This window comes from Emiliania huxleyi, assembly GCF_000372725.1.
Source record: "Emiliania huxleyi CCMP1516 unplaced genomic scaffold EMIHUscaffold_75, whole genome shotgun sequence".
Lineage (NCBI taxonomy): Eukaryota > Haptophyta > Isochrysidales > Noelaerhabdaceae > Emiliania > Emiliania huxleyi.
This window is the reverse complement of record NW_005196379.1, coordinates 60,561-76,315: the sequence shown is the minus strand read 5'-3', so window position 1 is coordinate 76,315 and position 15,755 is coordinate 60,561. Positions and strand designations below refer to the sequence as shown.

At 66.1% G+C, this 15,755-nt stretch overlaps 5 protein-coding genes across 5 annotated transcripts in view; 3 read left to right on the top strand and 2 right to left on the bottom strand.

Moving 5' to 3' along the window:
• The window catches only part of EMIHUDRAFT_465622 (hypothetical protein), a 5,710-nt gene extending 1,408 nt beyond the window's left edge, over positions 1–4,302 (top strand). The window contains exons 4-12 of the mRNA XM_005760491.1: positions 283–322; positions 524–1,071; positions 1,297–1,398; positions 1,748–1,804; positions 1,925–2,212; positions 2,503–3,115; positions 3,147–3,217; positions 3,296–3,493; positions 3,695–4,302. Of these exons, the coding sequence (XP_005760548.1) occupies positions 283–322; positions 524–1,071; positions 1,297–1,398; positions 1,748–1,804; positions 1,925–2,212; positions 2,503–3,115; positions 3,147–3,217; positions 3,296–3,493; positions 3,695–4,186 (2,409 nt within the window). The 3' untranslated portion in view covers positions 4,187–4,302. The remainder of the gene's footprint in view (positions 1–282; positions 323–523; positions 1,072–1,296; positions 1,399–1,747; positions 1,805–1,924; positions 2,213–2,502; positions 3,116–3,146; positions 3,218–3,295; positions 3,494–3,694) is intronic.
• A 1,957-nt stretch (positions 4,303–6,259) lies between these two features.
• On the top strand, positions 6,260–7,713 carry EMIHUDRAFT_438361 (hypothetical protein). Its single transcript, XM_005760490.1, has 2 exons — positions 6,260–6,943; positions 7,011–7,713. The coding sequence occupies exons 1-2, from the start codon at positions 6,295–6,297 to the stop codon at positions 7,502–7,504; spliced, it is 1,143 nt and encodes a 380-aa protein (XP_005760547.1). The 5' UTR covers positions 6,260–6,294; the 3' UTR covers positions 7,505–7,713.
• Positions 7,714–9,255: 1,542 nt separating this feature from the next.
• On the bottom strand, positions 9,256–11,711 carry EMIHUDRAFT_106157 (hypothetical protein; the record flags this gene model as incomplete). The annotated part of the gene is made up of 4 exons (XM_005760489.1): positions 9,256–9,831; positions 9,902–10,099; positions 10,163–10,793; positions 10,846–11,711. 4 exons carry the CDS (start codon positions 11,709–11,711, stop codon positions 9,256–9,258), a joined length of 2,271 nt encoding a protein of 756 aa, XP_005760546.1.
• Positions 11,712–14,184: 2,473 nt separating this feature from the next.
• Positions 14,185–14,621, top strand: EMIHUDRAFT_217661 (hypothetical protein; the record flags this gene model as incomplete). Its single annotated transcript, XM_005760488.1, has 2 exons — positions 14,185–14,189; positions 14,315–14,621. The coding sequence occupies 2 exons, from the start codon at positions 14,185–14,187 to the stop codon at positions 14,619–14,621; spliced, it is 312 nt and encodes a 103-aa protein (XP_005760545.1).
• An 810-nt stretch (positions 14,622–15,431) lies between these two features.
• The window catches only part of EMIHUDRAFT_217660 (RNA-binding protein), a gene marked incomplete at both ends in the record, with an annotated part of 1,523 nt that continues 1,199 nt past the window's right edge, over positions 15,432–15,755 (bottom strand). Inside the window, 2 exons of the mRNA XM_005760487.1 lie at positions 15,432–15,541; positions 15,570–15,693. Of these exons, the coding sequence (XP_005760544.1) occupies positions 15,432–15,541; positions 15,570–15,693 (234 nt within the window). The remainder of the gene's footprint in view (positions 15,542–15,569; positions 15,694–15,755) is intronic.

Here is a 15,755-nt window from a genome sequence, read left to right as displayed (position 1 = left end):
ACGCCTTTCCGAGTCATCAAGCCGATCGTCACGCGGGGCAGGCTTCCGGGTCGTGGAGTACGGGCGCCACTTCCTCACCTCTTGCAAGCGGCAGATGGGGGGACACCGCGCCCTCCCCCGCGGTGTGCCCTGGCCTGGCCTCCCCCCCACGTCTACTCGCCCCCCTCGCACAGGCTCGACCTTACCGAGGAGCAGATCGGAGGCTCGGAGAGGCGCACGCACCCCCACAGGCCGACAGGACGCCCTCTCCCAGCCCTCCGACTCCCCCTCTCTGCCGGCTAGGCACGCACTGCCGGCCGACGCGCGAGACAGGCCGAGCGGCGTGGGCGGCGCGGACGGCGACATCTTCCTCACCGTCCGCGACCACGAGCGCACTGTCGTCGTCGTCATCTCGCACGCCGGCGAGCTGTCCACACTTGCTTCTCCCTGCTCTTCCCTGCCTCGCCTTATCTTGCGACCGCCAGTGCCGCCCCTCTCTCACGCCGCACCTGACCTCGCCCTCCCCCCTCCCCTCCTCCCTCAGGCATCGAGCCGGGCGTGCTCGAGAATGTCGAGGCGAGCGCCTTCGCGACGCCCTCCTCGCTGCTGCTCGCCTCCCCGGCGGGAGGCAACCTCTCGCCCCTCACCCTCTCCCCGCTCGTCCCTCGCCGCGGCTCCTCCGCCGATGGCGCGCCGCCGGCCGGCACCGCTGGCGGCTGCTGGGGCGCCCAGCCAGCCAAGCCCTCGGCCCCGCCCGCCCCGCCCACGGCCACCACCGCCACGATGTTCGCGCCTCCTCCCCTCGCCGGGCCCGCCGCCGCCCCTCCCTCGAGCGGCCCGCTGGTCGTGCCGCGGCTCTCCTCCCTCGGACAGCACTCCCTCGGAGGCGCCCACGCTGCCGCCCGCTCGCCGCTGCTGTCCCCGCTGCCGTCGCCCATCGCGCGCAAGGAGTCCGACGCGGCGCTCGCGATGCTGCTCACGCGGCTCGACGATCTCCTCGCCTCGGGCGCGCTGCCGCCCCCCCGTGGCATCCTGCTGCGGACAGCTTCTCTTCACGCGTGCTGCCGTGGACAGGCGGCCGGCTGCTGGTCGGTATCGACGAGGCGCGAGGGAGTCGCCGCCAGAGGGGAGAGAGGGGAGGGGCGGCGCTTGTCCGCGGGAGAGTGCGGGAGAGGGCGGGAGAGTGCGGGAGAGTGTGGGAGAGGGCGGGAGAGGAGGGGCGGCGCCTCGCCTCCCCACCGCCCCTCGCCTCCCCACCGCCCCTCGCCTCCCCACCGCCCCTCGCCTCCCCACCGCCCCACCGCCCCACCGCCGCAGGTGGAGAGGCTCAAGGGGCTTCCCCTCAAGCTGATCGCCTTCGAGCAGCTGCTCTGCTCCGCCTCCAAAGATGGATCAGCCGCCAGCCTCGGGGCGACCCTCGTGCAGGCGCGACCCGCTCCCGCCCCGCGCCTCCCGCGCCTCCCGCCCCCACCTGCCCGCCCGCCCTGCCCCTCTCTGCCCTGCCCACCCGACATGTCCACGACACGTCCACGACACGTCCACGACACGTCCACGACACGTCCACGACGCGTCCTCCAGGTCGTCGAGGTGTACGAGCCCTCCGACCTCATCTGGGCGCACGACTACCACCTGCTCCTCCTCCCGTCCTACACGCTGCGCCACCTCCGCACCGCGTGCGTCGGCCTCTTCCTCCACACGCCCTTCCCCTCGAGCGAGATCTTCCGAACCATCCCGGCAAGCACCCCTTCCCCCCCCCCCCCCCGGAAAGGCCGGCGTAAAGGCGTGCAACTTCACGCCCGCCGTGCAGGCCGACTACGAGACGGTGGTGAGCGAGATCAGCGAGGTCGTGCTCCGCATCAACAACCGCTGGCCGGGTGGCGCGTCGGGAGAGCGGCGCTCCTGAAGGCGACGCCCCGCCCGACGCCTCGCGCCTGCTGTCCGGTAGGCGCCGTCATCTACATGGAGCTGCCCACCATCACGCTCGCGCAGCGGCTGCAGCTCTGGCGGCGCGTACACGCCCCTCTCATCTAGCAGGAGGTCATCTACGCAATGTCATCAACACACACTACACACTGACATAAGGCGCGCCTACGCCGCCGTCTTCACCTCGGTCCGCGAGGGGCTCAACACCTACCCGCTCGAGGCCGTCTTCGCGCGGCGCAACGTCGAGCCGGGCGTCGTTGTGCTGTCCGAGTTCGCATCGTGCTCCCGCGTGCTCAACGGCGCGATCCGAGTCAACCCTTGGCGCGCGGCGACTCGAGGCGCCCCACCCGCACGGTGCGAGAGCGCGGCTGCGGCGTGCGGAACTGTAGGCACACGCTGGAGCTAGCCGAGGCGCTCGGCCGCTGCCTCACCATGAGCGAGGCCGAGATGTAGCCGAGAAGTAGCCGAGATATAGCCGAGATAGCTGCATCACCGTGAGCGAGGCGCCTCGCCCAATCCCGGCCCCCGCCCCCGAACTCCTGCCTCGGTCCACCCAACCCCCTCCCTCCCCCTCCCCTTACCCCCTCTCGCTCGTGCCAGGCCGAGCGCGACGCGCGGCGGCAGCGCGACATGGAGTTCGTCATCAACAACACCGCTTCGGCGTGGGCCGAGCGTTTCGTGCTCGACTTGCAGGCGGTCGCCGAGGAGAAGCCGCGCGATGCGCAGTGGGAGACGATCGGCTTCGGGCTCGCCGGCTTCCACCGCGCCGGCTGGCGCAGCGACTTCACCGCGCTCGACACGACCGAGGTGCTCACTGCGTACCGGCGGGCCCGCCGGAGGGCGCTCTTCCTCGACTGGGGCGGGACGCTCGTCCCGATCGAGGCCTTTCCTAGACCTTTCCTAGACCTGTCCTGGAGCCTTCCTGTAGGCGGGACGCTCGTCCCGATCGAGGACGGCTTCACCTCCCACCTCGTCGAGTACTTCCGCGAGCGCCTCTCGCCCGCTGTGCACGCCTGCCTGCACGAGCTCGCTTCGGACCCGCGCAACTTGCTGATGGTGCTCTCGGGGCAGGAGAGCGGCCGGATGGACGCCGCCTTCTCGTCCCTCGGCCACGCCTCCCTCGCCGCGGAGCACGGCTTCTGCTACCGGCTCGGCTCGCTCCCAGGCGTGCGGCTGCTACTCGAGGACGAGGGGCGTGGCCTCCGCCGGACACGTGCGTGACATGTCCCGGACGTGTCCTGCAGGCGTGCGGCGGCCGCACGCGTCCGAGTGGCGGCAGCTCCTCCCGGACAACGACCTGTCTTGGAAGGAGACGGTGCGCGCTCGCTCGGGGCGCCTCGCCGCCTCACCCGCCACACCGCCGCCTCACCCGCGAGGCTGTGCTCTTTGGCAGGTTGCCACCGTGATGGAGGCGTACAAGGTGCGCACCAACGGCGCGCAGACGGAGGTCAAGGGCTCTTCTCTCGTGTGGAAGTTCGACGAAGTCGACCCCGAGTTCGGGCTGATGCAGGCCAAGGAGATGTGCGTGCACCTCAACACGGTGCTCGCAAACTGCCCCGTCGCCATCATCACCGGCAAGGGCTACGTAGAGGTGCGGCCCAAGGGGGTCAACAAGGGCGCGGAGGCCCCAGCGAGCAGGCCCTCCCCGCGGCGGCTCTCTCCCCCAACCGCGGGCGGTGCTCACCGTAGGCGCGATGGTCGACCACGTCGTATCGCAGCTCTACTCGCAGGCGGGCGGCGTGCCTTCCTCCTCTTCGCCCCTCCCCCTCTTCACACTTGGCGCCCCTCGCAGGTTGGCGGCGTCGACTTCATCCTCTGCATCGGCGACGACTCGGCGGACGAGTTCATGTTTCAGGCGCTGCACGCGCGCTTTGCGGACCGGCCCGCAGGCACGGTGCCCGCCCTCTTCACGTGCGTGGTTGGGAGGAAGCCGTCCTCCGCGCAGTACTACGTCAACGGCGCGGATGAGGTGCTCGAGCTCTGCCAGTCGCTCCGCCTCCACTCGACGCGCGCCAACCGCAACTTGTCCACCTCGGACCTCAAGGGGCTCGGGCGCGGCAGGGTGCCCATTCGCGGAGAGGGGCCGCTCAACAGCTCCATGGACGGCAGCACGATGCGAGCTGTCTTTGCCGCGACGCGCGGAACCTCGACGCCCTTCGCGCTGCCAGCCGGCCATGGCGCCCGACTCGCCTCCATCGCTGCCTCGCCGCCGCCCGGGCAGCGAGCTGAGCTTGGCACGGTCGACGGGGCTGCGGAGCCAATCAAGTTCACCGTGGGGCAGTGACGGGTCGCATGGACATCTTTTTGCGACGTTGCTTGCGCATGTGTTTGAGTTGAGAGAGGATTTTTTGACACAGGCGTGTTTGAGGATCGTCGGTTAGTACACGTGTTATATATCATCGCCTCGCGGTCTGGTCCGTGCACCGTGAGGCGTGGGGCCCAGGCGTGGCATAAATTACACCGCGGGCGGCACACGCGCAGTGAGACTACACAGACACACCGACACGCCGGCGCTCTCGTCGTGCTGTCGAGACGGGAGAGTCTGGTTCAGCTGGGTGCGGGTAAGCGTCCCAGTGCACACAACACCCCTCTGGCGCACCGAGTGACTCAAGCTAACACTCGCAAACACAGTATGTACGCTCACGGCCTCACGCAGCTCTCTCAGTCTCTCACCATCGCTGCGGCTTGGCAACCAGCTGAGCACACTGATCGCGTGTGGTCGAAGTGCCGAATCCCGCGGGCATGGGGCGAGGGCGTAACCTCGCCCTGGCTGCTCGGCCCTTTTCGATTCGCACAGGAGGCAGCGGCAAAGCACTCCGAGGCGGCTCTGTTAACGCGCTGTCCATCGCCTGGTCGAAGCCCTCAGGCGGTAGCTCGAAAGGCGCGTCCACTAGCGGCCGCAGAGGCAACTCTAGGTGGTTTGCAGGAAAGTGGAGGTCACAAGTCTCTGGTACTCCTGGCTCCTCCGGCTCCGGCTCAACGGCTGCCTCCGCGGCCGCCGCCGCTGCAGCTTGCTGCTGCTGCTGCTGCTGCTGCCGCTGCTGCTGCTGCTGCTGCTGCTGCTGCTGCTGCTGCTGCTGTTGCTCCTGGTGCTCGCTCTTGTTCTCATCCTCGTCCGTATCCCCGTCCGTATCCCCGTCTGCATCCCCCTCTGCCTCCCTAAGCGGCGCGGGGAACTCCTCCTCGTCCGCAGTTTCATCGGGGGCCGCAGAAAGGCCTGCCCCGCTGCACATGCAGCAATCGGGCTGCTGTGGCGGCTCCGACTTCGGCTCCGCAGCAGAATCCTCCTCTTCCAGGGTAACAGGTGCAGCAAGCGTCTCCCCGGCTGGCTCCATCACGCCCTCGACCTCGGAGCACTCCTCACTTGTGTCGGACCATGTGCTTTGGTGACTGAACTCCAGCTCGCTCAACCCGCCCAGCTCCGATCGCGATTCGAGCGAAGAGTACAGGCCGACGGTGTAGGCGAACGAGAAGCGGCGGCGGAGAGGAGAGGACGACTGCTGCCATGCGCCCGCCTGCAGGAGCTCGGCTTCCTTCTCCACCTCCTCCTCGCTCATCGTCTCGTACCGCTGGAAGCACGCTCTGGCAAACGATCCCGCCGGGCACTGAGCGGCGACGGGCCCTAGCAGAGTCCAGGCGTCAGCACCCTCGGAGAGGTGAATCATTCCCAGAGAAAGACGGAACGCGGGCGGCATTGCACCCTCCGCTGAGAGGGCAACCACCAATTGATCATCCGACAAGCCGCTGAGGAAGCTATCGAGCGAGTCGCCTCGCTTGAGGCGGAGCGCTGTCGCCGACGCCGATCGCCCGATGGACTTTACGGCAGCCAGTCCGAAGCCTGAGATCGGCTCCATCGCGTGCGATGCCGCGTCGACTGACGCCCTGGCAGACGACAGGTCACGCATCGCCCAATCTGTTACAAAAACAGTTCACGCGGAAAACGGACCTGGCACAGGCGTAGTGCGCGCGTCACGTGTGTGTGTATGTAGGAGTTGTAGGCATGGTAACCGTTGCAAGATTCTTTCTTTCGTTCGTGCGCCGAGGTGTGGGTGCTAGTGAGAGAGATTTTTTTGAAACCCAACAAGAAATCACGACCCTCACTGTGATTTGGGCTCGGCAGCTTCTCAGCCCTCAGCCGAAGCTGGGGCCGGTCCCGCGGTCTTTAGTTTATAGTAGTGTGCTGTGTAGGAATCCTAGAGAGAGGCTTGCTCTTAACAAATCGTTTGATGATTTACCTGTGTTAGCCAGTGCGCGCCACTCCCGTGCCGATCTAAATAAATACACAAAGCGACGCCTCGAATTTCCCAGGCGGGTTTAAAATTCTTTTTCATGTGGCCGGTACCGTAATACGGAGCCACTCCAGGTCCTGGGAGCCTCGCGGCATAGCTCAACATGACCGAGGCGCTCCGCTCTCATGTCCGCGCGCTGCGAGCAGAATCGGGCGAAAAGTTCGATGCTGCTCTCGACACCTGCAAGACGCTTCTCCAGAACGTCCTCGAGCAGCCGGATGAGGCCAAGTTCAGGACGATCAGGTTGGGAAACGCCGCCTTCCACCAGCGGTTGGGGCAGTTCCCCTCTGGAATCGCGCTGCTGCGATCGCTGGGCTTCGAGGACGCCAACGCCGCCGACGGCAGTCCGGGAGGAGACGGCCTCCCGGCGTACCTTGCACTGCCAGTGGCTGATGCCGCAGTCCTCGCTCAAGGCCTCGTCTTAGTGGCGGCCTCTCGCGAAGCATCCCTGCTGGTGGCCAGCGAGCGGGGAGGAGGGCCGCCGCCGCCGGCGGCGGCGGCGGCACCGTCGGCGGCGGCGGCGGCGTCTGCTGCACCGCGCGAGCCGCGGCGCGTCGAGGCGGTGCGGAGCAACGCCGCGGGCAAGCGGAGGGCGGAGAGCGACACGGGCGGTGGCGGCAAGCGACCCGCTGGTGGCAGCACTGACGGAGAAGGAGCCGCCCGCCCCGACGGTGGCGGCGCCACCGCCTCTGCTGCCGAACTCGAGTCGTACCGTGCAAGCGCCATCGATGAGTATTTCCTCGCTGCGTGCGGTGCGACTCAATTGACCGTAGCCTCACCCTCACGCATCGTCAGACTCCCCGCATCCGAACTGCGAAGGCGGCGCCTTCCTCGCTGCGCTTGACGACGTCGAGCCGGCGGCGCTGGCGGCACTGGTGGCGACCGCCCGCGACGCAAAGCGCGTCAGCGAGGCGACTGCGGACGCGGAGGCGGCGGCTCGCGCGCAGCATTGGGCGAGTGTGCTGGAGGAGCGCGGCGAGACGCTCGGCTATACCTTCGACGACGTCGGCGACGCAGACGCCGACGCAGGCGCGGCGGCGGGGTCGAGCGAGTCGGCGGCGGGCAGCTCGAGTGGCTGGGTCGGCGGTGCGGCGGGCGGGTCCTCGGGTGAGGGCGGCGCGACGGTGGTGGAGGAGGACGGCAACTTCGACACGTGCGCCGTGTGTGACGGCGGCGGGCTGCTTGTCTGCTGCGAGGCGTGCCCTCAGGCCTACCACGCGGCGTGCCTCGGGGAGGAGGCGCCGCCCGAGGAGGAGGAGGAGGGCCAGGCTTGGTTCTGCCCGCCGTGCAAGGCGCAGCTTGGAATGGCCTGACGCCCTCTCTCGAAGCGGCCTGCTCTGTCTGTGCGCGCTAGAGCAGAGACCAAGGAGCGCACACACGTTGCGCTTTCTCCGTGTCTCCGAGAGCTGTGTGCTCTGTGCGCATGCACGATGCGCAGCCAGGATGCAGCCTGCTTTGCTTGTGCAGTCGTCACGTCGCTGCTCAGCAACGCTCTCTGCTGCATGAAAAATTGATCGATCTCAATGCCCGGGGGGTGCCGGGGAGGCGTGCGGGCGGCGGGGTGCGGGCCGCGCCGGCGCGCGCTTAGGGGACCCCTAGGCTTAAAAGGGTGGGCCCTGGGGCGCCTGCGGCTTAAACACGGCTTAAAACTTGCCATGGCAAGTTTTAAGAGCTGCTGGGCCGCCAATTCCTTAAACGGTCTTAAACGCTTAAACGGTGCGGGAGAGCTCCCGAGGTCGATGGTCCGGGAGGCTCCCGGTAGACACGCCGGAGGCCGGGAAGCTGGCTACAGTCAGCTAGCACGCGTCCCCTATGCGAGTATGGCTCCTGCCAGTGCACCAGACTTACAGATGTGTCTTCAGAGGCGGGTTTGTGCCTAACAACGGCAGTATTGGAGAAAACGGCAATGGTTGGGTAGTAGGGCTAGAGGGTCGCTCTACACTTAGCCTCTGCAGCGAGCGAGCGCTCAACTTAGCCCCCGCACGGAGCCGGGCTCAGACTTAGACCCTCATGGTCGGGGGCCATGAACTTAGACGACATAAGGCCAACTCCGGGTAAAACCCGGGTATACCTGAAAAGCTTTCAGGTTTACCCGAAAAATACCTGGACGCGTCCCGACCAACGTTTGCCGCGCACGACGCCATATCGCCTTCTCCCAGGGCCAGTGCGCTACTTGCGGCGCGCAACGCCTGCTCAAGTACGCGCAACGTACCATATGCTGCCGCTATGCGTGCCTTAAGGCGGCTGCGGCGAAGCGGCGGGCGCGGCATGCCGATGGCAGTGCGGACGATGCGGTTGCGATGTGTTCTGCTTCAAGATCGTGGCGGTGCTTGGCATGCACTTCTGCGATCCCAATCAGCTCATCGCAACGAAGCAGCGCAACAAGCTGGCTGCTGCCAACAAGGCCCTATGCTACCTCACGCGCGGATCGTTCAAAGAGGACCAGCATACAGAGGCTTCTCTGACACGCGTTTGTTTGAGCTTGAGGCTATTTGTGAGAACTGTTTGGCGAGAAGTCGCCGAAGATTGCGCTCAAGAAGCAGCAACGAGAATCGGAAGAGGAGGATGCTGAGGCGGCGATTGCTGAGCATGAGAAGGATCGATCGCCCGCCGCAGGCGAAGAAAATTTGGGGGCTGCGCCGTATCGTTGTACGTTGATCACGGTGGGAGCCTCTTGGCCCCAGGCCGTCCACGGCCGACTTAGCCGATGTAAGAGGCTCCCGCTGATCTTAGACCGCGCAAGCACTCCAGCGTGGCTAGCCACACTTAGACCCGTTAGGCCTCCAGTCTCAGAACTTAGACTACTACCCAACCAGTAAAACGGCGCGGAACCCAGCGACGCGTGCCGGCGAGGCCGATTTTCTTAAACGGTCTTAAAAGAGGGACCCCCCGTGCCTGCAATCTCTTAAATGGCAAGTTAAGCCCCCAAACCTCCTCGTTTCTTAAAAGGTCTTAAAAAATCCGGCCCTCAGAACCCTAGGGGTCCCCTAAGGGCGCGCGCGCGGGGAGGCCGCGCGGTGTACACAGAAGGCTACGTGGCTTTTACAAATAAAATCATAATAATCTACGCACACGAGTGCGGTATCGTTGCGTGCTCTGCTAGCAGGCGCAGCTCCTCCTCGAGCCTCGCCGGGCCGAAGAGGCGCAAGCACCACATCTCGACGAGGTGGGCGAGCAGCAGCGCCGCCACGCCCTCGTGATGCTCCCACGCAGAGTAGCGCGCGCCCCCCTCGCTCGCCCCCGGGGGCGCCACTCGCTGCGCCGCGACGATCGCCTCGCGGAGCGCGTCGAAGCGCGCGGCCAGCACCGCCGCGTGCTCCTCGAGCGCCTCGCGCAGCGCCGCCTCGTCAGGAGGGTCCGCTGGCGCCGCCCGCGCCCGCCGTGCGGCGTGGGGAGGCGCTCCCTCCTCCTCCGCCCCTCCTGCCGCTCGCAGCGGGTCGTACCGCGAGGAGAGGAGTCGGCGGAGGAGGTCGGGACGCCGCTCGCCTCCGCCCGCGAGCACCGCGCGCGAGAGGACGTTCCCTCCAGAGACGAATCCGCCGCTGGTGACGCCTCGCGACAGCAGCGAGTCCAGCAGCGTCGCGAGGCCTGGTGGAGGGAGTGGTGGTGGACGAGGGAGGGTGGAGGACCAAATCCTGCACTGTCGCGAGGCCGGAGCGGACGAGCGGCGCAGGCCAGCGAGGGTGCAGCGGCAGAGGCTCGGCCAGCACCTCCGCGGCGGAGGACGGGACGGCGGAGGGGCTGAAGACGTTGAGGGAGAGGGCGGGCGAGAGGGTGAGCACGTGGTGGAACCAGAAGGCGGGAATGAAGAGCGCCTCGCCCGGCGAGAGGTCGAAGTGGAGCGGCGGCGGCAGCGGGCGAGGGGCGAGCCCCGGCATCATCTCATGCCGCAGCTGCGCCCGCAGCACCTACGAAGCATCAACCCTCCAGTCATCAATGATGAGTCATCTCGTGCCGGAGCTGCGCTACACCTCGTCGTCGCTCTGCGCGGCGGCGGCGGCCAGCGCCGCCTCCACCTCGATCTGCGCCTTGCGGGCGCGCGGGTGCGCGTCCGGGAAGACGCGCAGCGCCTCTGCACTCGACGGCGGCCAGACCAGAAAGTGCTTGCGGCCGTCACATTGGACAAAGAAGTTGTCGGCGACGTCGTAGTGCGCCTGCGTGAAGCTACCCGCCGAGGAGGCCCAGAGCTGCAACCACGGCCGCCGACCGCTCGGCGCCTGGGGCAGCAGCTCCTCCCACCCGTCCACAGGACCGAGCGACTCGAGCCGACCGAGCGAGTCGAGCGGCGAGGTGAAGTAGTGGTGCGGCGGGCCGGCCGATTGAACGGCGGCCACGAGCTCCGCCGCCGTCAGATTGACCTCCTCCTCATGTGCAGCCGACGTGTCGGGCAGCAGCGAATCCCTCCTCGCCGCCGCCACGTACATGAAGTCGGGCGAGGCGCTCCGCTTGGCCGTCAGCCCCAGCGGCTCGCGTGCCAGCGCTGATAGGCTCCACCGCGATGACCAGGCGCGAACAGCAGCGCTGTCGATTCGCTGTGGGCGCAGCATGGCGCTGCTGTGGTGTTGCGGCGAGAGTTTCAGCGAGTTCGAGCCGGCAAAAGCCCTGCAGCGCGGGGTGCGCCTGCGCCTCGTCAGATATTTATTTATTGATTCACGCCTTCCGCTGCTTTGCCGCGGCCGCCTCCCTCTTCTGCCTCACACGCCGGAGGTGCGCAGCAGCCTCGTCCTCTTCTGGCTCTCTGCCGCTGCCACCACCGCCGCTGCCGCCGCCACCACCGCCGCCACCACCGCCGCCACCGCCGCCGCTGCCACCGCCGCCGCCGCCGCCGCCGCCGCTGCCACCGCCGCCGCCGCCGCCGCCGCCGCCGCTGCCACCACCGCCGCCGCTGCCCGCCGACTGCGCCGAGACCTCTGGCTCACCTTGAGCCGGTCCGGGCAGCCGTGCCGCCGGCTGGTCAGCGCCACTGCCTGGTACCACGATCGGCGCGGCCTCGCGCGGACGGAGCAGAGAGGCGAGGAGCGGCCGGCGGCGAAAGTCGGGCAGCTGCAGCGCCGGCGGCGCCGAGTCGTGCTGTAGCCGCAGCCGCTCGACGGTGGCGGCGTCGGCCTCCGCCTCGAGGAGATCCACCGCGTGCATCAGCGGGAGCAGCAGCTCGTCCCGAATCCTCGCGGCCGGGTCAGCGTCGGGCGTGAGGCGAAACACGAGCTTGGTGACCCCAATGTCCCAGGAGAGGGTAGGCGGGCAGGCGTCCGCGTGGATGGCGACGTCGAACGTGTAACAACCCGCGAGGTCGGCATCGTCCTCGCCCGCGGCGTAGCAGCGCGCCACCAGGCTGAGAAGCTCAGCCGCGGAATTCTCGATGCTGTCGGCCGCACGTTGCGGCTCGAGGTCCGACGCATTGTAGCGGCAACCCCACCAGCCGCGCAGGTCGGTGACGCGCGCGACAAGCCGGTCGGGTCCGACGCTCAGGCCGAGGAAGAGCTGCGGGGAGAGCTGGCGCCAAGGAGGGGCGGTTGACATGTGTCAGACCTGGAGATCAGCGGTAAGCAGAACCCAAGGTGGCCGAACAACGTGGCCGAACAACTAATGCGATGAGAAACCGGGCACCCTTCGGACTTTTTCAATGTATGTGGCTCTTACTTACTTTGCGGGGTATGGTGGTACGCTCGCGCAACCCACCTCGAGACCATACCCCCCCGCCTGCTGACGGACCCAGCCTCTCGGAGACCGGGGATGGGTGGGCGGTCAGGCAGGACCATACCCCCCCACCCTTTGGGCCGCGAGGCTACCATACCATACTCGATCGAGTACCCCGCAAAAAGTTGGAACCATGGCTGCAAGTCTCCTCTTTTCCCAGCGCCTCCTCACGGTGCCCCACAGCTCTGCCCGGGCTCCCACGGCTCTGTGAGGAGCTACCGGTGCCGGTTAGATGGCGCACAGCTCAATCAAACAATGGCCATTACAGTGGGTTGCGGGCATTAAGAAAACGTAGCATTAAGAAACCACGCCGAGCGATTTTCGCAAAAATCTAAGAAACCACGGCGAGCCGCAGGCGCGGCCCCGAGAAAAGGCCAGACACGAGTGAGAACAGCTCAAATTTTCTCTTCGCCTGCGGCGCGCGCACTTGACCACTTGTCACTTTCCAAGTCTGCGGTGTTCTGAGTGGAGTGGATGGAGGCGTGTGTGCGTCTTCCTACTTCCCGTCATCCAGAGAGCCGACTCAGCGGCAGACTCTGGCATCGCCCTCGCGGACCGCAGCTTACCCCTCTTAACTCTTACCTAAAAATCCTTCGGGCCGGCTCTGGCTTGAGAGAGATTTTTAGCAATACCAAACAAATCTAACTGTGTTGGCTTGAGTGCCGGCCGGAGCTAAGAAACCACGGCATGGGGTGGGTGAGGGGTGAGGAAAGGCTTAGAAACGGCGGCGTGCCGCGCAATCCTGTTTTCTTAATGCCCGCAACCCACTGTAGCATTAGCCATTACCTCGGTGTGTGTGTGTCTGTGTCAAGAATACTGACCGAAGTCTTCTTTTCCGAGCGGGCCAAGCTTGAGCCTTGAGCACTTGAGCACTGGATAAGGTCGATTCCGCGTGGTAACGGGACCCTCCGATGGCGGTGCCTGTCTGTGTGTTGTTGTGCTGTTATTTGAGAGAGAGAGAGATTTTTAGCAATTGTTTGTTATTTGTGCCCTTGGCACCTTTGAGTGCTGGGGAGGGGGGCGACGGGGGGACGTGGCCGCGAGTGGCGTAGTGCCGTACGCTTACTCGTGATGTGTGGCAGCCCAGCTGGCTGAGTGTCTTGTGAGCTTGTGTGTGTGTGTGTCGCTCACGCGTGTCGTCATCATCTGTCTCGCGTCCACCCCATACCGCGTTGGTGTCCAGTCCGAGCCTGACTGTTCTTCACCTTTCCTACCTAAAAAAAAACATAGTGCTGTGTTGAGAGCGGCTTGTGTCAATGGTAGCATTCTTTTCCCAGCTGCTGCCCGGGCTCCCCCGGCTCTGTTCGGGCAGAGGAGCTACCGCGGCGCCGGTTAGATGGCGCACAGCTCAATCAATGGCTATCACCTCGGTGTGTGTGTGTGTGTGTGTTCAAGAATACTCACTCACACACCTCACCTCGGCACAGAGGGGGAGGATGGTAGTCTCCCGCCAGCCGCCCCACCTCCGCGGTACCGACCGCTGACATGTGCATGCATATGCGGGACTCATAGCACATGCATGCACGGTGCTCTGCAGGATGGATTGTCCGACACGCGACAGTCGCCGCGCCGCGAGCTACTCTATATACGTTGACCGTAGCCGAGACGCGAGAGTGCGAGAGAGCCCGCGTCGATGAATTCGAGGCGGTCGGGAGGCCTTGCGCTTGCCGCTTGCGGAGAGACCAGCGAGTTGGCGATCGCTGTACTTCATGGGGGCCATCAAGTAACCGCGGCTGACAAGCCAGAGGTCGATACTCTGGACGACCCGGCGCCCCGAGGGGCGAGGTTGTGGGTGGGACTGGGTCACTGGGACGGTGCGGTGCGATCGCGACAATGCAATGCTTCGCCAACGCCTCCACAGAAAGGCGTGTTCTTAAGGTGCGTCCTCCGGGCCCCTTTAGGGAGGCAAACCCTGGCCGGCCCTTAGAACCCCAGGTAAGGCCCAGGTGTGGCCTAGGGCATCAGAAGGGACCAAGAGGAGTCCAGTCTGAGCCATAGAGCCCATGTCTTCCCCCCCGACGGTCGCGTTCAAATGCCCGGAACGCACGTCTCACGAGTGGTGTCCGGCCGGCGCGATCACCGAGCTGATCTCTCTCTCTGTTGTGCGAGGCGTGAACCGCGCCATTCGCTCTCACCTGGCAACCCTGTCTGCACGTCTCGCGCGCGCGTGAACAGGGCTCCAGGCCCAAATTTCGTGTGAGTGTTAGAGTTGTTTGGAGAGAGAGAGAGAGATGTTGTTTGTTTGGTATTGCTAAAAATCTCTCTCTCTCCGAGCTGTGACGCTCAGGGAAGCCGGATGAGGTACTGGTTTCTTTGCCCAGGCCTAGCCTACGACCCATGCTGGATCAGCTGAGCAAGGTTTGGGAATCTTTTTTACAATTTTGACGAACGACCGAAAATGGCCACACCGGGGTTCTACCGGCCAGGGTTTGCCTCCCTAAAGGGGCCGGGAGGACCTCCAATTGGATCGAACGAGGAGAAGGCCGCGCCGCCCAACTCGCGCGGACGGTGCTCGCCGCTCGCCTCATGGCGAGCCGCGGGTTGGACACCTGGGAGGAGCTAACGGTGCCGATTTTGCTCTCCATCATAAATATGAATCTTCGCGACAAGTATGCGAGCCTGACGGAGCTGTGCAACGCCGAGGACGTGAGCGAGGAAGGGATAGCCGATAAGCTCAAGGCCGCGGGCTACAAGTACGTCACGAAGTTCAATCAGTTCAAGGCCGATACGTAGGGATCGTGGCACACGCACGTGATGTGTGTTGTGGTGACTCGGAAGAGCAAGAAAAACTCCAGCCACCTGCGCAGTGCCACGCACACAGAGGTGCCTGACGAACGGCCTCCCTTACATTTAGCCTCGTCGGAAGTTAGCGCCCCGGGAGCGGGCCCTGCCGCGCTGCCGGTGGCACCCCAGCACTGCCACTGACATGTTGCGCTCTCCAGACTCCACCTCGTTACGACGCCCAGCACCCCAGCGGCTGCCCGCGCCCCGCGGCGCCTCCCCCGCAGCCCTAGCCCGCGCAGGCGCAGCCGCGCCCGCGCGAAAGAGAGGATTTCAACCACCAAAAAAGAGGTACATCTGTCGCACCGCGGCGAGCTACAGTCCCCCATCTGCCGCCCGGACTCCTCAACCTCTCAACAGGCTCTCTCTGTACTGGCTGTGTCCCTCTCGCCGCCGCCCGCGCGCGGTTGCGAGCGTCCCGCGCTGTCCGCCGCGCCTGTGCCTTGGCGCACGCTTCGCCGCACCCCATCGCCGCACCGTATCTCCGTACCGGCCGCCGCCCCCCGCGGCCGCCTGTCCCCCGTGCCCCCTGTTCCAGCCGTCCCGCCCCAGCCTCCCTCCTCACCGCCCCATCCTCGCCGCCCCAAGCCTCCCGCGCCGCCCGCCGCCACTCCGCTGCCCGGGTGCATCCAAGCTGCCCCTGCTCCGCCCGGGCTGCGGCTCTGCTCAGCGGATCAGCTCCTCTAGCCTCGGCCGCGCGAGCGGCAGCCCCCGTGGACCTGGGCTGCGTGCCTCCTCCGCGGAGCTTCAGCTGTACTGGCTTCAGCTGTACTGGTCGGGCCTCACCTCGATGGTGCGGCCGTGGAACTCGCTCTCGTTGAAGATCTGGATCGCCTTTGCCGCTTCGCGCGTCGAGCCGAAGAGGACGGTGCCTACGGGACGCGTCCACGGACGCGTCACGGACTGCCACCGCGCGTCGCGCCGAGGAGAGGAGTGTGCCGAAGCCGCGCGACTTCCCTCCCCCGTCCTGCGCCACGTCTGCGTGTGTCACGTTGCCGGCAACCTTGAAGTGGTCCTTGAGCTCCTTCCAGGACGTGGTGTACGGCAGGTTGCCCACGTAGACCTGCGCGCGGCGGGGGGGGGGGG